We start from the raw sequence: 16,108 nt of genomic DNA on the forward strand, positions 1-16,108 counted from the left end.
TATCCAGACACGGTTCGGTGCGTGGGAATTCAGGTAGCGGGCACAATCGTGGCTCAAGATGCAGGCGAGGGGTTGATAGTCTAGAAAACTCAATTGGCGAAGGCGGCAGTCCAAGAGTTCGTCAAGTGGTGCTCGTGATCCAGAGGGGCGGAAAAGGGTTTGGTACATTGGATTAACGCATATGTTGAGACTAGAGTGCTTTTTACATGACAAAGGGAATACAATAGCACAGAGCCAAGGAGACAGACTGTTTAAATCGTGTTATAGAAGAGTTGTGATTGGGGGGAATCAGGATAAAGTTCTTCAGCTGTGAGGAGGAAAGTTTAACCAAGAGGTGAGTGACTAAATGAGGTCGAGAGACAGGGAAGAAAGAAAGGGAGAGATAGGACGAGAACCTATACAGATACAGAACCCAGAGTACAGGAACGTGACATCACCCAAAATCATCCCATGGTAATATGTTATGTTAATTACACTATAATTTGAATGTTCACCACTAAACTGTGGCATTTATATTAGCCTGAAAAACGAAAACTATCGTTTTTGTCTCCAACCCATTTAAAATACTTCAATGGCTTGGAAACGCTCATACAGACTGAACTCTAACCTTGGAAAAGTGTTAATGACACAGTTTTATAGTACCGTATTTACCGCAATATAATAATAATAATAATAATAATTTCCTTATATTGTCATTCTGTGTAACAATGTACACAGAACGAAATGTCGATTGCACCTGACTGGCACACCTCCAAAAATTTTGTCTTTTGTGACACACTGGACTGACTGCATAAAATTAAAAGTACAGTAAGAGCTAGGGTTGCATTAAAATAAATAAATACATTTAAATTACAATAACTTATTCCATAGAACAAAAACTAACATTATGGCATTGACTTCAACCACTAAGATAATTAACTCATTTCTAAATGATTACTGTGCTGTGCTCACGCTAAAGCAGGGGTATCAAACAGGCGGCCGGTGGGCCGGATTAGCCCCGCCAAGGGGTCGAATTCGGCCTGCAAGACAAGGCTGAGGGAAGCGCACGAGAAAAACGAGCTGCAGGTTAAAATATGTCCACATGATGTTGCCAAAGCCAGATGCCTTTCGCATAGACACTGTAGTTATATTTCTTTCTCTCGCTCTTCCTCCCTTTTTCTCTCGCACTCTCTCTCTCTCTCTCTCTCTCTCTTTCAGTCTCTCTCTTTTTCTTTCTTTGTTCCTCTTTGTCTCTTTCTCTCTCTGTGTCTTTTTACCTTCTGTTGCTCTCTTTTTTCTCTTTCTCCCTCTCTTGCTTCCCCCTTATCTCTTTCTCTCCTATTTTCTCTCCTTCTCTCTTTTTATTTCTTTCTCTCTCTTTCTTTCCCCCTCTCTCACTCTTCCTGTTTTTCTCTCATTTGTTTCTCACGGTCTCTCGCTTTTCTTTCTCTCTCTCACTTTCTTTCCTTGTCCCAGACTCTCTCTTTTTTTCTCTTTTTTCTTTCTCCTCAATATACTCGTCCGGCCCCCGAGAGAATGTTTGTTCTTTCTTGTGGCCCCCGAATTAAAATTAGTTTGACACCCCTGCTCTAAAGTATCCCTTTTTCGAAAGTTATTACATGTAGTATGCATTGGTAGCAAACACTGAATTTCTATCCTATTTACACTTACTAAGACATTCTGCATTCAAGTAAATCTAAACCAAAACGCCACTATTACTGCCTAGATGTAAAATCTGCACCGCCAACACAGATATTCCCAATGATGTCCTTGGTCCAGTTAGTTACTTTAAAAATGCAACTCAACATACAAATCTGCTCTCGCTCCATTCAAACTTGTCCTGCCACTACTGCTGTAGTTGGTCAACATTGCGCACACATGGAAAGGGGTCAATGAGTAATAATTATTTATTATCATATGCGCCTTAACGTATGTCCCTGCTTGTCATCTCGTCATGTCACGTGTTGTCTGTTTTCTCCCTGCATCCCCCGCTGTCTCTTTAAGAGGCATCGACGTCGCAGTGGACTCACTTGCTGATTGGGAGCAATTCATGGCTGCGGGATGCGCTCGCGTCCGCATCAGTCGCAACGTCTCTTAGCTATGCGCCAACTGGAACGTCTCTTCGATCCTCAATGTCATCGTTATCGTGGTTGTTATCAACGCCAAGCACAAACTGGAATCCCAAGCCTCTGACAAGGTAAGACGGACTTTTGCAGTAAGCCGTTTTTGTTAGACTGTGAGTCCTATTCTGGACTTCAACACTTGTCGGCCATTTCCTTGCTTTCACTTTTGTGTATAAGTGAAGAATTTGGTGAGGATTTTGTGCCAGGACGTGGAGCCCGTTGGCCGCTTTATTTGAGAGCACTTGGTGCCAGCTGTTCGCCTCCGCATCTTCGTCACGCGCACGCTTACGTAACGCGCTTACGCATTTCTCGCCATCACGGTGCGACCACCTGTTGGTTAGTGAAGGCTGCGGATTTTGCCATGACTGAGATTTCCCCAACTTTTATTGACCACAGTGAGGTCTTTTATAGAAGAAGAAATATTACGGAATCCCAATGGACAAAAACATAAACGAACGAGTGTACTAAAGACATGACATAGTCACAATTTGTTCTCAAAATTGCAAAAATTGATTAGGGTGTGCATGGGTCATTCCTGTGATTTCGTACCATTAGGGTCCCGTTAAGATAGAATGGTGTGTTTTGTGTAAAAACTGACATACTTATTTTTGAAAGATTTTCTTTTATAATAATAATAATTTCCTTTGTATTGTCATTCTTTGTAACAATGTACACAGAACGAAATGTCGATACACCTGACCCGTTGTAGCGAGCCGATGCAGCCGCAGCCAATAGAGGGCGCCGCCATTTTTACCAATGTTATAAGTCTTAGGTATGACTCGGCCGAGGCGCGAACCAGCGACCTCCCAGTCTCAAAGCGGGCGCCCTACCATCTAGGCTACTGAGCTTAACTGTCCTCAATTATTGGACACTGATAATTTTAAAATGCAATGTCTCCAGTCATGTTTGATTGACTTTTGTCGTAATTTTGATTTGTCAGAATTTTGACTGAAATCTGAATTTCCATTTTAAAATGTCAAAATCCTTCTCCGCCAGGGGTATCAAACTCCATTTTTCTTAGGGGGCGCTAGTTTTCAAAAAGAAAATCTCTGATGAAGAAAATTCTCTTCTTCTTTTTCCTACCCAAAATTAGCTATAAAAAAACTTCTAAGAATTAGAAATAAACAGGGTTGTTCGTAAGGGTGCTAAAAATCCTTGAAAATGCTTTAATTTTAATGTGTTTTTAAAGTAGGGAAAATGCTTGAATTTTGTGTGGAGTGATTGAAAATGCTTGAAATTGTTGCTATTGTCATGTTACTTGGCAGTCTGACTCTATAAACCATGCAATAAATGGATTAAAAAAATGACATTGACACGCCTGCTGTGGTGGCTTGTCATTATGATGTTCTCATGTGAAGTGTCACTTACCCCTACTGGTCGCACCCATAAGGACAGCTCTATTTAGAAAACTGTCCATTTTTGTCTCACCTCCAACACAGCTCCTCAGATGTATATTTTTTGAATGATATATTATCAATAATCATAAAAGATTACGCACCAAATTAATTAGGAAATTCACATGTTTTGCAGAGGATCTCCCAAAAATACATGAAATATAAATTTTGAAATACAAAAACAGTTTTTGCCTTTTACACACTGAACCGATTTAAAGATGACCAACAACACAAAATCCTGAAAATGCAAAACAAAATTGAAAATATTAACTGTTCAGTGCAATAAAAAAATGATAAAGTGCCAATATATATATATATATATATATATATATATATATATATATATATATATATATATAAAATTCTGTTTTAACCAATTTAGACACAGATCCTCTGAAAAACATGTACAAAATGTAAATTAAAATAAGTAATCAAAAGCTAAAACATCAGCAGTCTCAAAGATTGAATGAACTCTGTTTCGGAGCAATCACTATCATTGAAATGATTCCAAATTTGGCTCATTTTTTTGCTTTTTCTACATACTGTACATTACTTTCTTATGTTTTGTCATCCATGTTGAACTCAATTATTACCCAACATTTATAGAGTCCTTTCATGTTTGTAAACAAGGGTGATATAGCCAAACTGCGGGTTCATTGTTGAAGCAGAATGGCAAAATTTCATGTTATTTAATAGCTGCCCATTGACACAAACAACTCAGGAGAGCTTGAAGTATGTGCTAGCAGCAAGATAGTGACTTAATCTCAGTCATCAAAATCAACAACAACAAAAAAAATCGTTCTTTTGATCAGCGTTGGATTTATTACTTTTAAAGTACTGGAAATATTTAAAACTTGGCCATAGAAGTGCTTGAATTTGGCTATTAAAAGAGTGTACCAGCCCTGAAAAAAATAAATGAGTCCGTAATAAATAAATAGAACAATCATTTAGCAAATACGAAAGTAACTAAGTACATTTTTACTTAAAATATGATCTAAAAAATATTAATGTGGGAATAAAACGAATAATCAGTAAAGATTTGCTGCCATGCTGTGCCATTGGTGCCATTAAACATTGGTGCTTTAAAATTTCACACTAAAGCAGGGGCCTTAAACTGCCTTCCCAGGGGGCACAAATAGGCACTCGCTTTACACTTTTTTTCTTTTTCAGTAGACCCTATGTTTTTTCATTAGTTTCTGATAATGACTCTGTTTCACAAAGTCATTAAATTCACAAAGCCTTTTATTTTAATTTTACAAGTGTAGATGATGTTCATTCATACATTGTGTAAATTCACAAGCATTCCTGATATTTGTAGTGACAGCTTGGTTGATAAATCTCCTTTCGGATTACTGTTTTCTAAATATTTAATAAATAAGAAGTAAATCCCGTTACATCACACTGTAAAAACATAGGACGGTATTTGAAGTGTTGAATATTAAAAGACTGTATCATTCGGAGGTATTGAAGTCTACATATGGTACAAAGGTTACAATTACTAAGATTTATATATATTTGGCATGTAGTAGTATTTTTTTAAAGGGAATCTTTTGTAGACATTACAAAAAGAGAGTCAATAGTTTTTCAATTGAATTCTCTGAAAAACACACATTTTTTAAAAGTACCACTTCCTCATTTGACTGCAGCAGAAGTTGAAAAATGAATTCCAGTGCTTTTACTATTTTTAGCATCTAGTTGGAAGGACTACAAGTCTCCCTTACTAGAAGGCAACATGTCCCTAACGCTTACCCCGAATAGGAGGCCTTCATCAGCTCAGCGCAGGTACGGTACCTTGCACTTCTTCTCCCCGAAAATGGAAAAGACGCATACACTCAACTCAGCGTTTTGTTTTTTCACATCAAGGCGCTCAGCAGGAACAGGTGTCAACGTTGGCCGATGCTCACATCCTGACATGTGCAACGTAGGCAACTACCCGCTTAAGCTCAAGACCACAGATGGAAGCCTCACACCGCGCATGTATCCTGGCACGCCCGGGTACTAAAGCTCAGAACGGAACATTATTGACCAACCTGCTTGTGACAATGCCTTGTGTTATACGTCTGCATGATCCCCTCAGGCGTCAGGCTAAACATGGCACGTGCAGCGACAGCCACGGCATCCGGCCACCCGCCCCTGAGCAGTATCTCACCCCCCTGCAGCAGAAAGAGGTTTGCATACGTCACCTGCGAGCCCGACTGAGGGACAACGTGGAGAGGTTGCAGCACAGGTCAAGATCTCATTTGTTCACTTACAACTTTGCTCTTTGTCGATCACAGAAGCTCTTTAACTGCAGTTTGGTCGATTCCTCATGTCCTTGACTGGGAACGATTGACTCACTATCTTTGTGTTGAAAACAAATGTGTCATTTTCAAACATCGGTTTTGACTTTGAAAACCATTGTTAACGTAATTGACAATTTTCTAACTACCGTCAAAGATGGACAAACAATGGAATCATTTAATGTATACTCAACATTACTTGTATAGCCAACAATCCCAAGAAGTCTCAAAAAGCCTGCACAGACAACCCCTGTTACAACATCTCCTGTTCTGAAACCTATATGAGGGCTAGGAAAAACTTACAAACCTCAGTATGAGGAAAAGGAGAAACCTTGCAAAGGTGCTGTGCATGAGTTTATGTTTAAACATATGAGGACTGGCAATTGGAAATCATACTTAAATAAACGAAATGAACAAGGGCAGTGTTTCTGTTGGAAATGATCATGATCTCTTTGTAAATATTCGGATTTAAAACAGAACCAAGGAACAAATTCAATTTGGAAATTAAGGGGCACTAAAACAAAGAACCAACCGATCACGCCATTGTGGTCTGGTGGCATTACTGTTAAACAGCAGGAGCAAAGGTCTGCTGAAAATCTATAAACGGACCAGAATAATGCATTTCCCATTTCTGTACTTGTATGGCCACAGGGACTTTGAGATAGATGAACTGAGGACTCGGTTGTACAGGATGCAAGAAGACTGGATCCAGGAGGAGTGCCAGCGTGTGGAAGCCCAGTTGGCCCTAAAGGAAGCCCGCAAAGAAATCCAACAGCTTCAAGAAGTTGTGGAGTCAGTCAGGTCCAATCAGGGGACTGGAGACCAGGACAGCAAGCCATACGCCAGATCCCAAGTCCCCAGGCTTGTCGGGAGGTCTCGCTCCTGCGGCTGCTCTCCTGCCGGCACTTTGACCCGCAGCAGACACCCAAGCGCGGAGACCCCGCAGGCCGAGATCGGCCGAACCCCGCGTCACCTGCTACTGGATCCTCGGCGGGACAAGGCAGAGGGCACGGCACCGTCCTTCCCCACCTGTGAGCAGGTGTGTCAGGCGGGTACCTTGGCGCCCATCTCGCACTCTTGCCACTCTCTGGCCGCGAGCTGCTACGTCCCTCATCATCACCTATTCCTGCACTTGCCTCAGGAGGAGCCCCCCATAAGCGCGGTATCCGCCGGGACCACTCCTGTTAACCCAGTGCCCAGCCGCCCCACAGCAAAGAAGCCGGAGGTGCGCTCGCAGGCCTGCAGCCCGACCAGGACCTGGTTGTCCCTGGACCAATGCGCGGTGGACCTCGGCTCCATTTCGGTTTCTGAAGCCAGCGCCAGTCCAACGGAGCCCCTCAGCTTTCCTGCAACGTTCCCTTCTCAGGAGATACCCCGCGTTTGCCAACCCCACGCCACGCTTCCACACGAGCAGGAACTGGCCGTCCCCGAGACAGAGGAGGACAACAAGGAGGAAGCGGGACACAATGACTCCCTTCCGAGGTACCACTGGAGCCCATATTTCCTGGTGGATCTTTTGGCCTTGGCGATGCCGGTGGTACCGACTGTGGCGTGGCTTTGCCGCGGGGCGCCTCAGGAAACGCCTGTCTATCAAATCGGCTCGCTGTTGAGAGGTTGCTGTGCTGTGGCCCTGCACTCGCTGCGGCGCAGAGGGACCATTCCAAGTCGTGGACAGACTGGCCCCGGCGGAACAGCCATCTGACTTAGCAACTGCAACTTTTTTGCACTTTGAGAATTATTTCTCAACTTTGATACTCAGCGGATGTCTGACATTTGCATATGATTGGACTTAACTACAACTGGCGGCACTTTTATCACAGATCTTCCTTTGGAACGAAAATGATGAAGATCCGTGTATCTACTCAAGTATTCTCTCTTTAAAAGGAATACACATCTGCAAAACCACCAAGTAATAGTTGAATGTCCCTATTGTTGTAAAAAATATTTTGATTTTCGAAATGTTTAAGGTGTAAGAAAAAGTGCTTGAAATGACCACTGACATGTAACTACTTGAAAGATGAAGGTACAGGGTACTGAACAACAAAATAGATTCAGAAACATACAAACTGGTCGTAAATTGTTTTCTGACACAGGTAAGCAAATAGAACTCACTTCCCCCTAAAGGTTTGACACACTCTTTGAATGACTCTCCCTTACTATTTGAGCAACATTTAATCCCTTTTGTGCTGACATTGTGTGCAGCTTGAAATCAATATGGCGGAAGAGCATTTGTTTATATTTAATTCTATGTGCGGTATACATTTTCTACTCTATTTCCGCCTGTATTTTTCTGACATTGTGTTTGAAATATGGATTTTTAGGTTTTGGTCCTTCATGAAAATTGACCAGTTTCATGCTTGTCCCTGCAGATTTTTTTTAATATCTGTCAGTGGATCATAAAAATTGTTAAAGTAATAAAAGGCCTGCTTCAAGTAAAGTCCATATGCCAACCCCAAAAATATGGAAAATAATTTATTGGAGTGTGGATAAGAAATGTACATGCACCCAAATCTTGTTTTCTGCTGCTATCTCCTGGCTTGAAGTCATGATTCCAGCCTTGATTCTTGAATTTCCCTACGGGGATGCATAAAGTATCTATCTTAAGTTATCAACTTCTGCAACCCAGCTTTACATCCCGGGTTTAAAAAAATAAACCCAGGCGTTGTCATTCTTCAGAATCTTTTTGAATAAGTTTTAATATTCTCATTTTCCAGGTATTACTCATAAAACATGTTAACATCGTGTTATTTTTTCCGCATTTATTTTCGACCACACTCATGGAAGAATGCATTTACTGGTAGGTCGGTTAATTTGTTTTCAAAAGTTGTTTTTTTTAACTTTCCTGGCTGACGCGTCTTGGCATTGTTATGGATTTGCACGAGATGTTATTCTAGTCATAGGCTGATTACTGTTTTTTCCTTTTGAACAGCATTTTCTGTAAAAAAATAATAATGACAAAGAACGTTACATTACTGACTCATTTCGATGCACTATTTTGATCTGCCTATTGCACAGAAATGAAACGTTTTCATCTGAAGTTGAGATTACCAATACTTTAATCCCAACTAATAAACATGAAATACTTGTACTGGCTGACTAATTAAGAGTAAACAACAGACTAACACAACACCTTGAACGAAATGCAAATATGCCAGATCAGGGATAATGTCATGAAACAAACCATGTGCCACAATTTGTTCTTTTGGGTAGTACATTCTCCCAACTTTATTTTCTTACAGGCAAACACAGTGACAAAAAAGGATAAAGATGCGAGTGTTTGAGCATGAAATCATCAGGTGCTCGTAAACAAGTGTTGCTGGCAACAGTTGAAGCAAGGTGAAGGCGGCCGCGTTGGTGTGCTTTATTCAAAAATTCCAAGAAATGGGACGTCCTCGTTTCGTGTTGCCCGATGTCTTTAAGTGCCGTGGCCGCTTTTATAAACAGCTCGACGCCAATTTTCCTTTACAAAGAAACGCATTTAAGACTATTGATGTAGGAAGGCCGCAGAGCCAGAGGTATGATTCAATACTTGTACAAAACAAAAAACATGCTGTGGTAAATGTGAAAAATTCACACAGCAGCATATCTAAACAAAGATGGGATGAGCTAAGGCAGAGTCAAAACTACCATGAAATGCTGTGAAAATATAAAGTGGACGGGTGAGGGTATCGACGTAGTAGGTCCTATGCAGGATTATCCTTCCTGTTCCCATGATGGAATTTGACCTGCAGTGAATAGACGGCAACAATACTTAAACATTTGCCAGCAAATCATTGCCGTAAATTAGGGACTACATAGCGCACTTGAATGAAAGCCACATACGCAAATCTAAGGCAAAAACTAGACTGTTTTTGTACAAGCCGCACTTGAATTTCAGCCGCAACCTCCGACAGCCCTAGAAATGAACTATTCTTTTTCTACATTAAAAAAAAATCAGCAGGGAAATGTAGAAAAGAAACACATTGTGCTGCGATTAAGACACTCATTTGCGGACGTGTTTTAAGCTATCAATTTCGATTAACTAGTGCAGCAATCATTAATAATCAAATGAAACGTGGGCATGTGACAAAAAAAAAAAAAATGCTCGAAATCCAATAAATTATTTTGGATGATTGAATATTTTAGTGTCAAATTACCAGGTACATTTTTCCTATCAGGCCAAAAACTGACGTCCTATTGGCTGTGATCAGTCCAATAACTAATGTGTACTCCCCTTTTTTGCTTGCATTAGTTTGGTCTAGATCAGGGGATGGTGTCATAAGAGACGGCTCAGCTAAAAAGTCTCTGTAGTGCGAAGTGGAAGGAGAAGAGGAAGACGAGGTGAGCGGAGAAGATGAGGTAAAATTTTGGACTATTTGATAAAGTTTCAGGAGCGAGCAGAGAGAGTGGGAAAGGTGAGATGGCACAACATTCATTTGGACAGGTCAGGTAACTTAAAATTAGTTTTACCTGGTTATATCAGTATCAGAAATTATTTTCCCCCCATTTTATTAACACTCCACTTATTGAAACAAATATTTTGTTTGTTTGTTGTACATGATTCAATTGTTTGTTTGTTTGTACATGATTCAGATTGAATCGTTTCTTGTACATGATTCAATTGTTTGTTTGTTTGTACATGATTCAAATTGAATCGTTTCTCCGGCGCCGTCACGAATGGCAGCCACTCCAGCAGCTCCCGTGTTATTTTTCGATTGTTCTCAGTTATTTTCGATTGTTCTCAGCTTAGGGATGCTGCTGGAAAAGTGAATTTCCCTTCGGGGATGAATAAAGTATCTATCTATCTATCTATCTATCTAGTTACTAACAAGCAAAGTCATGTTTACTGATATAACAGTTCTTAGTAATAGCAATTCTTGGTCTCCTCAATTTGAAACCAGATGCTAGCGTGCAGCGAGCATGCAACCAGCCAGCTCTTCTCCTTTTCACTTTCTTGTGCTGACAAAAAAAAATTTTTTAAGGACTTTCAAAGCCAATTTGTCCGGTCTGGTCACCGTTAAACACGCCTAACGAGGAGTTCTGTATATAAAGACGCGCTATGTTATAAGGCATACTTCAGGGTTCATACACCTTTTTCATGTTAAAATTCAAGACTAATTTTTCCTCTTTTTCCAGTACCTTTAAAAGAGATTCCAGTAGCAATCAAAGGACCGTTTTTTGTTGGCTTTAATGACTAAAAATCAGGTCGATATCTTGCTGCTAGCATGTACTTTGTGCTATTTTGAGCTGTTCTTGTCTATGATCCAAGATCTTTTTGTGTCATTGAGCTGCTTTTTTTTAATCATTTTCAAAAACAATTTTGGCTCGGCACACCAAAAAGAGATGCCTTTTTCAGTTCCCAAACAGATCAGGGTTCGTACACCTTTTTCATGGCCCAATTCAAGCACTTATAAGGCCAAGTTTTTTAATGTTTCCAGTACTTTTAATAGAAGAAATACAGCGCCAATCAAAAGAACATTTATTTATTGGCTTTGATGACTAAAAAAAAGTCACTATCTTGCTGCAAGCACCTACTTTGTGCTATTTTTGCGCTGTTCCTAGCTATGATCTTTTTGTGTCGATAGGCTGCTATAAACTGAGATGAACTCTGCCATCCTGCTTTAACAATGCAAGTGCATCTTTGCTATGTCACACTTGTTTACAAGCACAGGCTCTACAGGTGTTTGGTAATAATGTAGCTCAATACAGAAAATCAAAAAAAGAAAGTACTGTTTATAAAAAAAAAAGCACATTTTTTTCTACGTTTTAAGGTAGATCTGCGAATATTTTAATTAAATGTTGATAATAAAACCCCTCCTAAATGTCCGAGGGGCCGTTTGGGAGCCGAAAAAGTCTGCTTTCTTAGTTCGGTGACCTGAAAGCCTCTTATGGAAAAAGCCGGAATCCGCATGGAATTCTAATATTTAAGGATTTCAAGCTCCCATACAAACCCGGTCACATTTCTGGTCAATTTTGTAAGTGCACCTTGATGAAAATACGACACCCATGCGACCATCAGCATCGCAAAAAAATGTCGTAAGCCCCCCGGGGAATAAAGAAGCAACAACGTTTAAAATGCAGGGGGGAAAAAAGTAGCAGGTTATATATAGTCCATAGTTTCCAGTTCAAGAAAGAAAATGTCCCAAGTGTTCCAGTCCTCGGTATCCCTACTTGAGTGTGACTCACCCTGGCAAGCTGAGCGGAAGGAAGGGACACGGGCGCATCAGGCCTCCAGCCCCAGAAGTTCCACATCGAAGATGAGTGTGGCGTTGGGGGGAATGACACCCGGGTGGCCCTTGCTGCCGTATGCGAAATCCGGAGAGCACGTCAGTTTTGCCCGCTGACCCACGCTCATCTGTAATCGGCCACGGCAAGTCAGGCGAGGCTCACGGGTCGGGTAAAGCATCAGCGGAGCTCTCACCTGAGCGACTCCTTCCTCCCAGCCGCGGATCACTTCCTGGTGTCCTATCTTGAACTTGAACGGCTTCCCTCGCCCCCGGGAAGAGTCGAACACTTGGCCGTCTTCCAGCGTTCCTGACAGCGGGGAGATTGGGCTCGGTCAGACCGAGAAATTAGGTACAAAAGTTTAAAGCCGAGCGAGTCTCGAGATAAGTATGAAAAGTTATGATTTTTAAAATACATGCAAACCAAATGCTCCATATGACTGCTAAATAGCAGCAAAGGATATACTCTCAGATTTAATAGACAACAGACTAGTAGTTTCATCTGATATAGTCCAATCTTATTGCCCGTGTGCAGCTATAACTTTTATTTCACATTTTCATTGTTATTCTTTTCAAACCGGTATGACATTTCAGGCAAACATTTTTCCTTAGCTCCCAATTGAGTTTGCTGAGCAGGGAGTTTGTTCAGGTTCAAAACCCCACTCAACTGTTAAACTGTAAATATATTCAACAGCAAATATAGATTTTTTTTCCCTATTGCCTGGGGAAAAAATGCGAATGTTTAAGAAAGACCACTTGTCATCCATGATTAGAATAATATGTAGGGTAGGGTAAATAATAGAGCATAATGCTGGGAAAAACTATAGTAAGCTAAAAATGTGAAGGAGAAATCATTTTACTGATCAAAACACATGCCCCAAATTCAAACGGAGTTTTACGTTACGGTTTCTAAAGGACAGTGTGTATTAAGTGTGGTAAAAATAAGCATTAATTTAAAAAAAAAGATTAAAAAAAATAAGCAATTAGAACACGAACTATGAAAATATTCATATGTTGAGAAATGTGTATTTATGTTATAAAAAATGCTAAAGGGATAGCCACAAAAAAAAAGTAGTAGTTTTGGTGAATAAACCTCAATAGTTTGTATTCTCCCTTGCACTTTTGAGCACTCGTTTAAGGTTGCATTACACAATACAGCAACATTTAGTGGTCAACGAGCACACACTGTCCCTTTAAGTAAGTGCAGCTTATGCAAATTCAACTATTACTGATTTATTTTTGTACATTCATATTTTTCTAATTTTAGATCTTGTTTGGAGAAGGATGGGCGCCACCAGGATGTACTTACCCAAGACAGACCACAGGAAACAATTCCCATATGATCCGAGCGGTTAAGAGATCTTCTTACTTTTTGTGAAACAATTAAAAAATATGGTTAGGACCGGAATTTATTTTCTATCTATTTTTTCATATTTCGCTCTTTATTTTTCCTTTTGTCTTTTTTGAGCAAAGAATAATAAGTATAGAAATGCTGCCTCCTTAGTTTGTATTCTTCCATTTGCTTTTTAGCAATTAAAATCGCATCACACAATACAGCGACATTTAGTGGTCAAATACACACAGTCCCTTTAATGTTAGTGCAGCGCACACGAAAGATAAAAATTCAAGGCTAAGTGTGTAAAATTTCTGGGGCATCACGGTGTAACAAGAAAATGGACAGCACATCCCATACCTGTCAACATGTAGGTTTTTGCCGTGCAAAGTACGTTTATTATGTATTTTAAGACGTGTACGACGTACAAGAAAATCTGTACGGAAAAACGCAAATTTGCCAATTATGGGTGCCATTCGGTAAACACAGACTATCACGAAACAGCAAATCAATCAAGTCTTAACGAGTTCGCCGCAGTACCCTCTATCTCTGTATAGTTTTTTTTTTTCTCGTTGCAAACGAAGCGAGCGGTTTGATGCAACTGTGCGCATGCGTCTGCCGCCTGGGGATTTCCCATCATGCATCATCCCCCCCAAAAATATGGTGTAAGATTATTTTGTAAGGGAAAATACGACAGTTTGTGCGGGCATGGAGCCGTACGCAAGCATTACTAATTCTTATTGGAAGTGACTGAGTCCGAGAAGCCTGACATTAGATGAGAGAGGAACAGCCTAAGATTGAGAATTACAAAGCGTAGAAATTATTTGTTGAGGAAAAATGCAGCACAAGCTACTATTTATACCTTGCTAACTTGTCAATGTCGAACAAATCGTGAATGGATGGAAAGATTTTTAAATATTGGCTAGAACGAGACGTATGATCCCCAGATGTTCGGGGATTTTACCGCAATCACGAGTAAATCCTTAAAGACGTCGCGTTATCAGCACAATCCCCCGATTGAGATACAAACGACATTGACATTTTTAAATGGAATAATGACTCGACAGAAGTAAATTAGGATGCCGAGGAATTGCAGCTAGCTTATTAGCCGATTTAGCCTTCTAGCCTGAAGAGGGCCGCGTGGTAATAATAAGAAATCCAAGGCTAAAGTTGAAATTTACAGGAGAAAAACAAACAACAACGTCGATAAGACATCTTATTTTCGAGTGAGCACGAATTTCATCGAGCTCCATGAGACACCAACGCTGCACTGTCAGCCGAGCTGAAAAATAGATTCCTGCAAACGAGTGCACAGGGAAACACACTTTTAATCACAATACATTTGATGACGCCTTCAAAAAAAAGTGCGACAAAAGAAAATGAATTTGAAACGGAATGTGAAGGATAGCGTTGCGATTGCTGCAACCGCAGTCTTGCACTCACCCACGTAGTGCACCACAACGCGCTGCCCTTTCTTGGGAAACGTCTGTCCTGCAATCCCACACACGCACGCAAATCAGCGCGGTTGGAAGTAACTCAAAACAGGACTAAAAGACGAAAAGGGTTCGAATAGACTCACCGTCGCCCTGCTGGATGGTTTCAACTTGCACTCCCATCTTGGCGTGTTGTCGCTCTTCTTCTCAGACACAATCCACTGTCGCGTCAAAGCGGAAGCCGGAAGTGGGAGAGGCAGGTCTTTTGCGCACGCGCACAGTCACATCGGGGGCGTCTCAAAACTATTTCTTTTATTGAATACTGTATTGCAAATGCAAACAAAATTGGCATTGAAAAGTTAAACAATACAGAGTTAACAATTTTCAAGAAAACATAAGGGGGGGTTTGGGGTTTTTAAGGGTTATTGTTCTATCTTCGTTATTCATTATCCATTATCCGTTATCGGTCAGTTCATAATACGCTACAAAGCCTAGGAGCCGGGACACTTACTCTTAGCCAAAAGGCCAAGCTAAGGTCCTAGCCCTAAAGCCTTGCTGCGATCATTGCGATTGCACCGTTCCCGGAGGTACTGCAATACAGAACCACAGTTGGCACAGTCCAAAAACAACAGCCGGCAAATCAAAAACTATATAAATGATCCCTAAGAGTATGCTGTAGAGATAAAGAAAAATCAAACAGATATAGAGAAAAAGTAAACAAATAAAATGAATAACATACACCCTGGGAGTGTTCGTTAAATTCAAAGATTCAACCAATGTTTTTACGTGTTTATTTGCATTTTATTGCCTTAACTCATCTTGGGTTAATCTTGTATTTCAATCTTTTCAATATTCGGAATATTCTATTATGTATACATGTATACAGTTTCTTGGCTTTATTGCGCTGGCAACAATGTGGACAGCAAAGTAAGAATTTCATTGTGCATATGACGATAAACACTTTGAATTTGAATTTTGAAAAAGAAAAAAAAGTTTACGCTTTTAATACTATTTTTGTGGCTGAAAAATGTTTCTGTACATAGGATAAGATTTAAGGGCTTTTTCTTTTTTTCCACATGAACTGTTCTTTTGCCTGTCGGTCTTTGGGTTTGAGGTAGGATTTTTAAATGCACAGTAGTATCGATCGATACTTATCCTATACTGCTACTTTTTGCTTGGAAATGTCTTGATCATTAAATAATTGAACACTCTCCCTTGAGTTAGTTTATTATAACAATAAACAAAGATCAAAAAAAGAAGGCACTAAAAATGTGTTTTTTTTATTAAATAACTACATTGCAAGCTTTAACAGTGCAATGTAATGTAACAATAAATACTGAATAACAATGTGAGAAGACAACAAT

The 16,108-nt window shown here is 40.2% G+C and overlaps 2 protein-coding genes across 3 annotated transcripts; one reads left to right on the forward strand and one right to left on the reverse strand.

Moving 5' to 3' along the window:
- Window positions 1-1,698: 1,698 nt before the first annotated feature.
- snpha (syntaphilin a) lies at window positions 1,699-8,863 on the forward strand. Its single transcript, XM_088332420.1, has 5 exons — window positions 1,699-2,176; window positions 5,185-5,278; window positions 5,360-5,491; window positions 5,574-5,723; window positions 6,427-8,863. The coding sequence occupies exons 2-5, from the start codon at window positions 5,229-5,231 to the stop codon at window positions 7,475-7,477; spliced, it is 1,383 nt and encodes a 460-aa protein (XP_088188546.1). The 5' UTR covers window positions 1,699-2,176; window positions 5,185-5,228; the 3' UTR covers window positions 7,478-8,863.
- A 105-nt stretch (window positions 8,864-8,968) lies between these two features.
- On the reverse strand, window positions 8,969-15,009 carry fkbp1aa (FKBP prolyl isomerase 1Aa). Of its 2 annotated transcripts, none has more exons than XM_088332423.1 (5): window positions 14,891-15,009; window positions 14,755-14,802; window positions 12,176-12,288; window positions 11,941-12,109; window positions 8,969-9,235 (listed from the first exon to the last, which is right to left on the reverse strand). In XM_088332423.1, exons 1-4 carry the CDS (start codon window positions 14,925-14,927, stop codon window positions 11,978-11,980), a joined length of 330 nt encoding a protein of 109 aa, XP_088188549.1. In that variant the 5' UTR covers window positions 14,928-15,009; the 3' UTR covers window positions 8,969-9,235; window positions 11,941-11,977. The 2 variants fall into 2 exon arrangements, with proteins under 2 accessions (XP_088188549.1, XP_088188547.1); XM_088332421.1 differs by having other exon boundaries at window positions 8,969-9,500.
- Window positions 15,010-16,108: the final 1,099 nt, after the last annotated feature.

Source organism: Urocampus carinirostris, chromosome 3 (assembly GCF_059441175.1).
Source record: "Urocampus carinirostris isolate Australia breed hairy pipefish chromosome 3, RoL_Ucar_1.0, whole genome shotgun sequence".
Taxonomy (NCBI): Eukaryota; Metazoa; Chordata; class Actinopteri; order Syngnathiformes; family Syngnathidae; genus Urocampus; species Urocampus carinirostris.